At 35.6% G+C, this 12,086-nt stretch overlaps 1 protein-coding gene across 1 annotated transcript in view; it reads left to right on the plus strand.

The window, feature by feature from the left end:
- The window catches only part of MS3_00011199 (uncharacterized protein), a gene marked incomplete at its 5' end in the record, with an annotated part of 88,388 nt that overhangs the window by 29,304 nt on the left and 46,998 nt on the right, over window positions 1-12,086 (plus strand). Inside the window, 4 exons of the mRNA XM_051219605.1 lie at window positions 371-515; window positions 2,809-3,441; window positions 6,234-6,377; window positions 11,455-11,663. Coding sequence (XP_051064563.1) covers window positions 371-515; window positions 2,809-3,441; window positions 6,234-6,377; window positions 11,455-11,663 — 1,131 coding nt within the window. The remainder of the gene's footprint in view (window positions 1-370; window positions 516-2,808; window positions 3,442-6,233; window positions 6,378-11,454; window positions 11,664-12,086) is intronic.

Raw genomic sequence — 12,086 nt, forward strand, 5'->3', positions numbered from 1 at the left:
AACCCATAGGGATTATATTTACTGGATTCTTGATTATAATAAACCACAAATTAGAGATCATAACATGTATACAATCAAACTGTAAGTGGCCGATAGGTTCATAGTTAATGAACGATAATTTAAGAACGGTAGAACACATAATGACATTCTTACTTACTTATTTACGCCTGTTACCCCTTGTGGAGGAGCATAGACCATCCACCAGCACTCTTCATTAACACCAGCCAAATTAAACAGAACACATAATTACAGTTAATTTAAGTATACAATAATAGTAATACATCATGTATAGATGATTACACAGAACCCTTTAATAATTAAATACTTCTTTCTTTCTTTCTTTTCTTTTCTTTTTCCTAAATCTATAAAGTTACAAATCACTATATGATAAACAATTACAATTTCTAGATACATATGTAAAACAAATAACCACTGTTATCGATTTATGCGAAACTGCTATTTGCCGATTTTTCGGTGTAACCCATTGTACAAAACAACAATCTTTACATTTGGAAGTAAGTATTATTAGTTATTATTATTATTGATAATATTCAATTATTTCTATTTAGGTAATGCATACTACTTATGCTAACAAATATAAGTAGTGAGCATCCACGATCCCGCTTGCGGGATTCGAACCCAGGGCCGTCGGTCTCGCACGCGAACGCTTAACCTACTGGACTACTAAGCCGGCATCCAATGGTGAAAGTGCCTAAAATTAACTAGCCCACGAAATTGCGCGACCGTCTTCCATTGTACTGAGGTAGATACCTGTCTTTACCCGACATGGATTAGCTCCACTGGTCACGGCTTCTCACTAGAACTCTGAGAATTCCCTCACGAAGTTAGTCACTAGTGAGCACTTGTTAATCACTAGTATAGGGGTTGTGAAGATTATTAAGTTTTTGATTGAGATCATGAACCGATTGATGTTAAACCACCTTTGGGAACCTAGAAGCACTAGACGGCCGTTTGTGGGACTCCTCAGCAGTGTGCATCTCACATCCCCTATACTAGTAAATATAAGTAGTATGTAACGGTGATCGGAATTTCAATGCTTGTCAGTAGAAGATTGAATTGAAAAGAATAGAAGAGGAAGCAGAGAGAAACTGTAACAACAATAGAAAGGATAAACTATAGGAAGATATGTAATTAATGTATGATTTTCATATTTTATAAAACTACTCTGTAGTGTTTGGATTGATCTTTCCCATCTGAGTTCACGTTCACTACATATATATTGATAATAATATATTCATAAAGACGAATAGATCAAGATATGATATCATTCCATTTGTATGAGCTATATTGATAGATGGATAGTACCTAGTCTAGACCGACTTTGAAATCAGGTAATATGACTTTTAATTGGAGAAATGAAGTTGATGTCTACTCCTAGAAATTTTCTATTTCTGGAATTCATATCTGTTTCCAGAATTATATGCTTTGTTTCTAAAACTTTTTTTGGGTACTGTCCCTGATACTTCAGAGAATGAGAACATAGGCAGGGGACAATCGAATGTATCTGAATACAAAATCTAAGAACCATATACTAAATAGTTCATATGCAAAATATTCATCAATTGTCTCAGACATGATTGTTCTTTAGTTTTAACACTAATCATTTTCTGTTCCGGTTCTCTTTTCTTCAATGTTCTTAACCTTCTACCGTCAGGCATTTCACTTTGAATTGTTGATACATACTACTTATATCTGTCGACATCAGTAGTATACACTACAGTATCATAATCAGGATCGAGAATGTGACTGTTCGATTTCCGCGTAAAATTCAACAAAGCATGTCTTTATAATAAGTAGTAAAATGATCTTTGCATATTGTACCTGATATCAATTGGTGATTAAAATGTCAACTGAAAAAAAACTCTTAATGTTTAATTCATTAATGGATATTTAGAGATCTCATTGAACCCTTTTTAAGAATTCCAGAATATGGACAATTTATATTCATTAGAATGAGTTGATACCTTTCTTTTCTTTTGAAGAAGACTATTGTAGATTCATCAAATATGTACAATTTGTTTATACTTGGTAATATTATTATTTTCGTTTTAATAAACTACACATTTTATGAAAGATGCTTTCCGATTGGCTAAGAACTGATATAAATATCATGGGGGTAAATATGAAAATGCAACACCGACAATCTACTATAATGAAAATAATGATCATGACATTTTTATAGACTCGAGGATATGGAAAGCAAGACAATCACTGAGACTCAAGAACAGAAGAACAGATGAGCAAAACACTTTGAGGAACTCTTTAAAAACCCACCGGACATCGAAGCAGCACACACAGACCTTCTTATAGATTTTAGTCAACCGGTGATAGAAGAAATCAGGATGGCCATCAGACAAATCAAGAATGGGAAAGCAACAGTTCCTGACAATAGATCAACTGAAGCACTGAAGGCAGATATAGAAGCGACTGCAAACATGTTTCATACTCTATTCAAGAAGAATTAGGAGGAAGAACAAGGGCCATAAACATACTGGAAAGAAGGACACTTCATCAAGATACCAAAGAAAGGAGATCTGAGCAATGTGAGAACTACACAGGCATCACACTACTGTCAGTATCAGGAAAATGTTGCAGCAGTGTTGCTGAACAGGATGAACGATTTTATAAAAGGTACTTTCTATTTGGCTACTAATACTACTACTACATACTATTTATATCTATCGACATCGATAACACACACACACACCACAAAATGATATTAGGCTATTTTGGTAAGTTAACTCATAATCCCTTTGTTTCTCTTTTTTTGTTTCTTATTAATTCTAGAAAAAAATAAATCGTCAAACACCAATCAATAACATAGTTACACTTGGATTTGAAAAATATATTTGTATACAACAACAACATCTATCACCATCAGCACTACAACAACCACAACCACCATCACCATTACCACCACAGCAACAACCATCACCACAACCACCACCATCACCATCACCGCCACAACAACAACAATTCGATGGAAATGTTTCTAAATTAAATCATATTTTCTATTATATAAAACATCATGATATTGCTATGGATGATTTAATTAAATTTTTACAATCAGAAATGAAATCTAATTCTACATTGAATATATTTATTGATTATTTAATTAAAAATATTCAATTAACCGGTATTATCACTGGTAATGAAATGAATCATTTGAATGAAATCAATAATAATTTATCAATTAAATTCATTAAAAAATCAATAAAATCAGATCATACAAAAAATAATGATACTCAGTTATTGATTATCAATAATAATAATAATAATAATAATAATAATAATAATAATAATAATAATGATGAAAATAAACCAATTACTGTAAATAATTATGTAACCGATTATATTCAACCAATTAAAATTGAAAAATGTTTAAATCTAATCAAACATGTTAAAGCAATCGTTCGTATAGTAAGTGAATTTCTATTAGTTTTTTTGTATAAAAACAAATGTGATTTCATCATTTCAATAGTTGAAATTATTAGTTAATTGAAGATAGACCACAGTGGAAAACCTGGAAGTATTGAAAGATCGTTTTGTCTTAATATGGGACACTTCAGCAGTACGCATCCATGATCCCAGGACATATCAGTTTCGCGCGCGAGCACTTAACCATTAGACTACTGAGCCGGCATTCTGAGTTCGAGACGGGACCGTGGATGCGTACTTCTGAGGAGTCCCATATTAGGATGAAACGGCCATCTAGTGTTTCCAGATTTTCCATAGTGGTCTAGCTTCAATTGACCCGTGATTTCAACTGTTGAAATTACTAAAATCTCCACAAAACCCTTTCTGATTTAATTATTTATTGAATTGATAAGTTATAACTTACTTGGCGCTGGGGTTCAGAGTGATCAGAAATGTGTCTGATCCTGGGGTGGAGGTTCACTATTGTATCTTGGTGGGTTAAAATTGAGGATGAACCGTAATCGAGTGAATACGGGTGTGTAGCTTTGTCAGTAATAAAAATTTGTAAATTAGACCATTAACAAAAATCTGGAAATACTAAATGAACGTTTTGTCCTAATATGGGACTATTCATCAGTGCGTATCTACGATCCCGCATACGGGACTCAAATCCAGGATATATCGGTCCCGTACATGAACACTTAACCTATAGATCATTAAGCCGGTATCCTATGGTGTTATTGTCTAAATTCAATCAGTTCACGATATTGCACGACTATCTTCAATTGTCTGAGGTAGATACCTGTCTCTACCAAACACGGATTGGACTCTACTGGTCATGGCTTCTCACTAGAACTCCACGAAATCCATCTTGAAGCCAGTCACTATTGAGCACATGATAATTATTATTAAAATGGGGATTTGTGGGAATTGTAGTGAGTTTAATTGTCGGGTAAAGACAAGTGTCTACCTCAGACAATGGGTGAATCGTTGTGCAAGATCATGGATCGATTGAATTTAGACAGTGACCCTACCTGATGCAGGCTCAGTAGTCTATAGGTTAGGTGTTCGCATGCGGGATCGTAGACGCACACTGCTGATGAGTTCAATGCTTGGACGAAATGGTCGTCCAATACTTCCAGGTTCTCAATGATGGTCTAACTTACATCGACTCATGAAGTCAACTATTAAAATCACTACAATCTTCACAAATCCCCATTCTAATTTATTCATTTGTCAAGCAATTTTGATATGTTCATTTGAATCAAAGGCATCTGATTATAGTGTCCGGTTATTGGTGATTCACCTTATACTAATCTGACCAATAGCACAGTGATCGTGAAAAATAGCCGAAGGCTTCAATACCTATTTGTTCATACATCATATTTGCCCTCTGTGATCAATCACAATTCAAAGTCAACAAGTAGATCTACCTTGTATTATTGGATTTACATAGTGAACAGACCATAACACACTAAATATAAGAAATCATAAGTTGTGTGCAGCAAAGCCATAAGGGATATAAAATGACGTAATAAATGGATGATTATTTAAGGAGCGATCAATTTTTACGTAGAATACTTCTGAAAGTTCCATCTGTCCCATTTATTTAGTCTGATCTAACAAAGTGTACAGCTATTTTGTCTTATTTCATAGAACTCTTCAATAATAGTCACAAGCATAACCTACAGAACCAGTGGCATGTACAACACTTTTAGGTCACTGTGTTGGAATACAACTTCAAATCAATTTGCATCAAGCCCTATGTCTGATTTAAGATCGTGAACTCAAATCCCTAGTTTTCCCGTTACAATATGTGTAGATATACATATAGTCTATTTTACTAATTACCCAATGATATTGATATGCATCAGTAAAGATAAGTGATTGACTAACAAGCGTAGACAAACACTCAGTTTACTAAATACTGTGATAATATAATGCCGTGAATTCTTTTCTACTAGTGATTCGTATTCCAATTTCATTGCGAACTTATGTTGTGTGGTTTCTGATTCTGATATTGATATATAAGCTTCCTAAAAACAAGCAAAACCGCTTTCTTGAATGAAAAGGGAACTTTTCTGGGTAAACCAAACTGAGAAATATATGCACATTTATATATCTATCCCTTAGAATGTTAAATGACATATTCAACCATTGGTTGGTTTCTGGTTTATTAAGAAAGTCTTGGCTAATTGAGTAAGCTTTTTGTTTGATGGATATATGAATGGCTAAACGTAGCGGAATTCTATTCGTTATATGAACTAGTAGTAATTGTGTTAAGTAAACTATTATGTGGTTGCCAATTTTTTATCATAAATCCTGTATGTGTATAACTTGATCCAGCCTGTGCTTAGTGTATTGAGTTGTAGTATTATACACCCATCATTCTATAGTCGTGAAATGCAAAAATATTATACTTGCTTGTTTCTTTAAATCATGAACCGATCATTGTTAGAACATCATTGAGAACCTGACAGCACTGAACGGTCATTTTGTCGTAGTATGGGTTTTGTCAGTATCGCACATCCATGACGCTGCACGTGGTAGTCTAACCCGGGACCTTCTGTTCTATTCACAAACGCTTGACGCTCAGACCAGTAAACCAGCTAGTGCTAGTGTTTAACTTCAATCAGCCCACGAAATTCAGCGACTATCTTCGATTGTTTTTTGGTAGGTAATTGCTTTACACCAGACATGGTCGAATTCCGCTATTCATATCTTCTCACTAGAACTCGGGAAATTTTCTCTCGAATCTAGTGACCATTATTTTTGTTTGTGTTTTTTTGTAATAGAAAATATTAGAATATTTGGAACAATGGAAGAATACAACCATATTAGCCGTAAAAGAGGAAGTTATAGTTAGAAAAACTGAAATAGACGATGAATATCAACTGCAACTCAAACTGCATGAACCACGTATTCGTCGGGTGAAAGAAGTAATTCAACTTTTAAAAGAAAATTAACTAATAAATGTGTTTTTCTATACATTAATAGCACGATCAGTATCCCTACTGATTTACTTACTTATGTCTGATACCCTTTGAATAGCATAGGCCACCGACTAGGATTCTACAACCTACTCTGTCCTGAGTTCCCCTTTACAGTTTTTTTTAAAGTACTGTCAATATCTTTTTATATCGCAAAGCCCACCCAAGGATATTATGTGAGCTTTCAACTTCCCGTAATCACCTACAGTGTACATTATAAATTCGCAAGTTGATTACCAGGAAGGTTCGCCTGTGAGAACACTTTGTGCCTCAAATTACACACATCTTGATCATTAAGACGTTTACCATAAGAATGGTAAGCGAAATTCTTAATGTGGAAGGAAGCCGTACCACATATGAGCAGTGGCCGCACAGTTTCAAACTCAGCATCCGTTAACCTGCGCATCCATGAATTATTTTGGTACCTCAGGGAATTGCACTCGTGATTGTGATGCACATTCCCACACACAACAGTCCAGTACCCGTCTATAATCGTACAAAACATGAATGCCGGACATTGCGTGTTCATGGAAGCCCTTCGTGAAAAAAATTATAAATACATTAACCAAATTACCTCCTCCGTCTAATCCTCTGTGACGAACCGCTAGACCTTATACGCCCATTTCTCCAACACATAAATTTAATATACGAATTCTGATCTCTGCCCGTATGTGAATCTCTCACTACATAATGATTGTAAGTCGATCTTTCGAAAGTTGCGATAGCGGCCTTTAACGCTTCAACTGATGGGAACGCAACGAAAAACAATGTTGTCAAAAACACTTCCTCCGTTTCCGTGACGTCAGAAACACCAGCGCTTGTACTTGACAAGTTACTCTCCTCCATAATGACGATTAAAATGTACTTCGTCGACAATTACTGATATTTTATAACAATTTTCAAGACATAACTAACCAATTAAAACGAAATTTAAAACTAGCCATTTCATTGGACGAAATAAGGGGTTAAAAATATTGTAATTTGGGGGTGGAAAAAATTTTTCAGTGGGGTGGGGGGATTTTAAAAAAGAATTTTCAAAAATTGCGGGGTGGATAATAAAAATCATCTGCCTCAATTTCTGGAGCACTATGTTCTTTAGTCTGCTTCATTTCCAGTCACTATGATGATTCCAAGTTAGGACTTGCTTTGTGGTTCATTTTGATTATTTCAGCGATGTGCGCTCTATCTACTTCGTCTTTATTGACTACTCTACGAATGTTCGTGAGTAGTTTTTTTTTAAACTGGCGTGATTAAGGTATCAATTTTGGTGTGTTATTACACTATAAACTATTGTAGTGAACGAGAATACAAGTTGAGACAATCGAATGTGTTCGAATACGAAATTAAAGAGTATCTTAGTAAAATCTGAGGACCATATATAGTAAATACTTTATTGGCAAAATGTCAGTCAATCGTCTTAGACTTCATTGTTCTTTCGTTTCTACATCAATCATTCTCTGTTCTCGGTCGTCTCTTTTCTTTAATCTTCTTAATCTTCTGCCTCCAGGCATTTCACTTTCAAATGATGATATATACTCCTTATATCTGCTGACATCAGTAGCACACATCACATTATGATTGTATACAATGCAGATAATTAGCTCTGATCAAGTTGTGTAAAGTTTCGGCTTCTAACCAATAATTTTCGTGTTCGAATCCTGTCATACCTATTCTAGTTTAGGCAACTAGATATTACTATTAATCCTCATACAATTAGAAAGATCATCAAAGTCTTACTACCCTTATGATTTGATATGATTCTATTTGATGCATAAGTTACACATGAATTAAAAATGGTGTTACAAATGGAAATGTCACAATCAGGTTACTCGTGTATTGAGTAGCGACATGAGACTGAATCTTTTAGAAAATGTCACTTTTTAAAAGGCTATAAATAACACTTGGTACTGAGTGCTGATCACCACAGAACGTAGGCTTAATATATCCTCATGATCGCTTACAACCATATACATATAGAAAGAGACTGTAAGTAATGGAATAGATAATACGAAGATGAAGGCTTTTTACTCAAATACTATTAGTCGACTGAGAGCTTGTGGTGAGCTGTTCATCCAAGTTATCAACAAAAATAGGTAGTAGTAGCAGTAATAATAATAGTGATACTAATTCTGAAACATGTTCCGAAAGTTTTAACTTTTACAATATTCGTCTTGTTTTAACACAAATGACTTATTGACTGACTGAAATAGAACTCCAATTTAGTTTTTGATACTCAGCTATACACAATAGTGAGATTAAGATAGTGTTATAAGAAGATAAAGATCGTCAGGACTATGCGAATATGTACCGAAATGGATGGTGGCTAGCAGTGGAACCTAGAACGCACGTTTCATCCTGTTTGTGCCTCATCGCCTAAATGTATCTTCACAGATTGAAATCATGAGTCAGTTGAAGCTAGACCACCATTGAAAACCTGGAAGCACTGGACGGCCGTTTCGTCCTAGTATGGGACTCCTCAGCAGTGCGCATCCACGAAGTTAGACATTAACACCGTTGGATGCCGGCTCAGTGGTCTAATGGCTAAGTGCTCGCGCGCGAAGCCAGTAGGTCCTGGGTTCGAGCCCCGCGTGGTATGGGATCGTGGATGCGCACTGCTGAGGAGTCCCATACTAGGACGAAACGGCCGTCCAGTGCTTCCAGGTTTTCAATGGTGGTCTAGCTTCAACTGACTCATGATTTCAATCTGTGAAAATTTCTACAAATCTCCACAAACCCCTTCTGATAAATGTATCTTCATCTCAAAACTCGAACCCAGTACAGTTCGCTTCAAATGCCATCACATTATATACTTAGTTACTGAGTCTAGATAGCCACTAAATTGTACAACCGGGTGAAGTTAAATTCTCTATTTATAATACTTGTGACTTAAGACAATATCAAGGCCAATAAGATACTGACCATTGGTTATAAATATACATAAAATCAAATGACTTAATAAGAATAGAAAATATAAATAAATCATCCTCTATTGCTAAACACATCGTTGAAACAGGCTATAAAATTGATCTTACCTCAACTTTTGTGGTTTTGTACAAAAAAATGTTTTAATGGCGTATATACTAAGGTTTATTGTAGCCTTGACCCTATGAAAATTGAAAACCTTTTCTATATTTTAATGGCCTGATATCTGACCCCAATTAGATCGTATGATGATTGTTGTCTAAATATACATGTCACCAACTCTCGACTTAATTTGTGTTAGAGAATAATGGAACAAAATAAGTAAAATACGAGAATGAAGCTTGATTACGTATTTTACGTACACTCGTTGATCTGAACGGATAATCAGGGAAACGAAGCGAATAATGCGAAGAGAAGAAAGCGAAGCGAAACGAAATGACGCGTAGTGGAGAAGACGATTGAGCCAACTCTATTTAATCAAATCTGCCTCAATATTTATATTCAAACAAGTAGAAGTTACAGATACATGATGAAAAGGGTAAGTAATTAACACAAATACGATCACATAAAAGCAGTCAGGGTTAATTGGCAAATAAGTGACAGGGTAAAAATATGGCTTGAGAAGAATGAATAGATTGGTCTGTCCAGAGGTTAGAATAACTTATTTAGGCTTGGCATAGTACCATCCACTACAATATGTTCAAAAAACAGTTTGTTCTCACCATCAACTTACCTTGGTAATATTGTTTTACTATCCAGAGTGGTGAGTATCACAAATACATTCTTTATCATCTTTGTTTTCTTTCACCTTTCATTTGTCTAGTTGACCTTGTATAAATGATGTTAACAAGTATGTGCGTGACCAATTGTTTGAAATGTATTCCGCTAATCTAACATCACATTGTTCTGATAAACTTTATCTTCTTATATTGCACTATTCAAATTTATCAATTGAATTAATTGTTTTCAATGGTGATATCGACCTATCAACTTTTATGAGTATAAGGTAGTAAAGTTTGTCGAGTTTTATTTGAAATAATAAACGGAACGATATTAGACCACCATCGAAAACCACGTGAGGGATCATGGATGCGCATTACTGAGGAGTCCCACACTAGAAAGAAACGACCGTCCAGTCAGTCAGTCAGCTACAACGTACGAGCAGGCACATATATGCATCAGTACAAGTTGCAATACCTCACTCATTACCACAACAAGGTAAACATCAAATTCATAGAAGTAGTTAATTCACTGATAGTAATATATAAAAGAAAGATTGCATATAAGGAAGAAAAATTAGTTCGTAGAAAGAAAGGTGTAAAGTAATTTTAATCTCACGATTTAAGGGAAGACAGTGAGTGTATACACCTATACCATTGTGACCGATTCTGAGCCATGTCACCAAGAGTCTCCAACCATTGGTTACAATAGTCGCGCGGACCCCAACCAAGTAGTGTGCATCTACCAACATGGCTCAGACTAGAAGTTAGTGACTTCAAACACTGATGCCACGTTTTGGTTTGGCCGCCCCTAACTTTCTTCCAGCCATCCCGAACACCGGTTAGCATTGCACGTCGTGGTAATCGGTGTTCAGGCATACGTAACACGTGGCCCAACCATCTCAGTTGATCAAGATTCACAACCTCATCAACTGATTTACCATCATCACTCCCTAATACCCTGTGTCTAATCTCACTATTACTTACCCGGTAATCCCAGCAGGCGCCAGCAATATTTCTAAGGCATCTGTGATCAAATACTAGTAGCTTACGAGTGTCTTCTACTCTTAATGGCCATGTTTCACTGCCGTAAATTAAAACAGAACGGACTGCCGCGCAGTATACTCGTCCTTTTATTGATAGAAGGATATCTCGCCTTCTTCATAGGTGACGTAAGTTGGTAAAAACTAACTGAGCTTTTCGAATCCGTGCTGAGATTTCGTCAGACATCAATCCATTAGGGCTGATAAAACTTCCAAGATAAGTGAAATTGTCGACGCGTTCAACTACTTCACTCCAATGCTTCCAAGTTTTAAATGATGGTGTCTAGTATCAATTCATTTATGATATCTTTTCTTATATTGAATATTTTCTTTTCTTTATAGGATGTGGCAAATGTAAGATTAACTGAATTAGTTTTTCATCAAACACGTATTGAACGACATATAACCTCAGTGAATTTAATATTAAATGAAATGAAAATTAATTCAACTAAAAGTTTAATTGAAACATTAAATAAATCTGAAGAACAAATGAATGAAGCAATTCAACAATCAATTGATTCAACTATTAGTAAAGCAACAAAATCATCAACGTAAGTAGTAAATTCAATCATAATTAATTGGGTCTTTTTCCCATAGCAGGAAAAAGAAATTGGATTAAAGGTGGTCTTAGTGACCTGAGAGCGTGACTGCAGTGCTCAAGGGACAACTGCTTAAGGTCGGTCACACACGACCTTTTTATGAGTGATTTTCGTGTTAGCTCCGTACTTGTTGAGACCTTACCGCCGGAAACGGATATCCGTGGGATAAGGTGAGGTGTGCATTTTTGGGGTCAACCTTTTCCAAACCCACCCCTCCTTGTGGAAAGGCAGCATCGCTGTCATGCTGGTTGTCTGAAGGAAACACCTTACTGCCATCATAACTCTGTACAGTCAGCAGTACGACTTCGCCTTAGGACCTTGGGTTTGTTGCTTTTAGTTTTATCGCTCTTCAATCAACCTGTCTGGCATAGTAGG

This window comes from Schistosoma haematobium, chromosome 7 (assembly GCF_000699445.3).
Source record: "Schistosoma haematobium chromosome 7, whole genome shotgun sequence".
Classification (NCBI taxonomy): domain Eukaryota; kingdom Metazoa; phylum Platyhelminthes; class Trematoda; order Strigeidida; family Schistosomatidae; genus Schistosoma; species Schistosoma haematobium.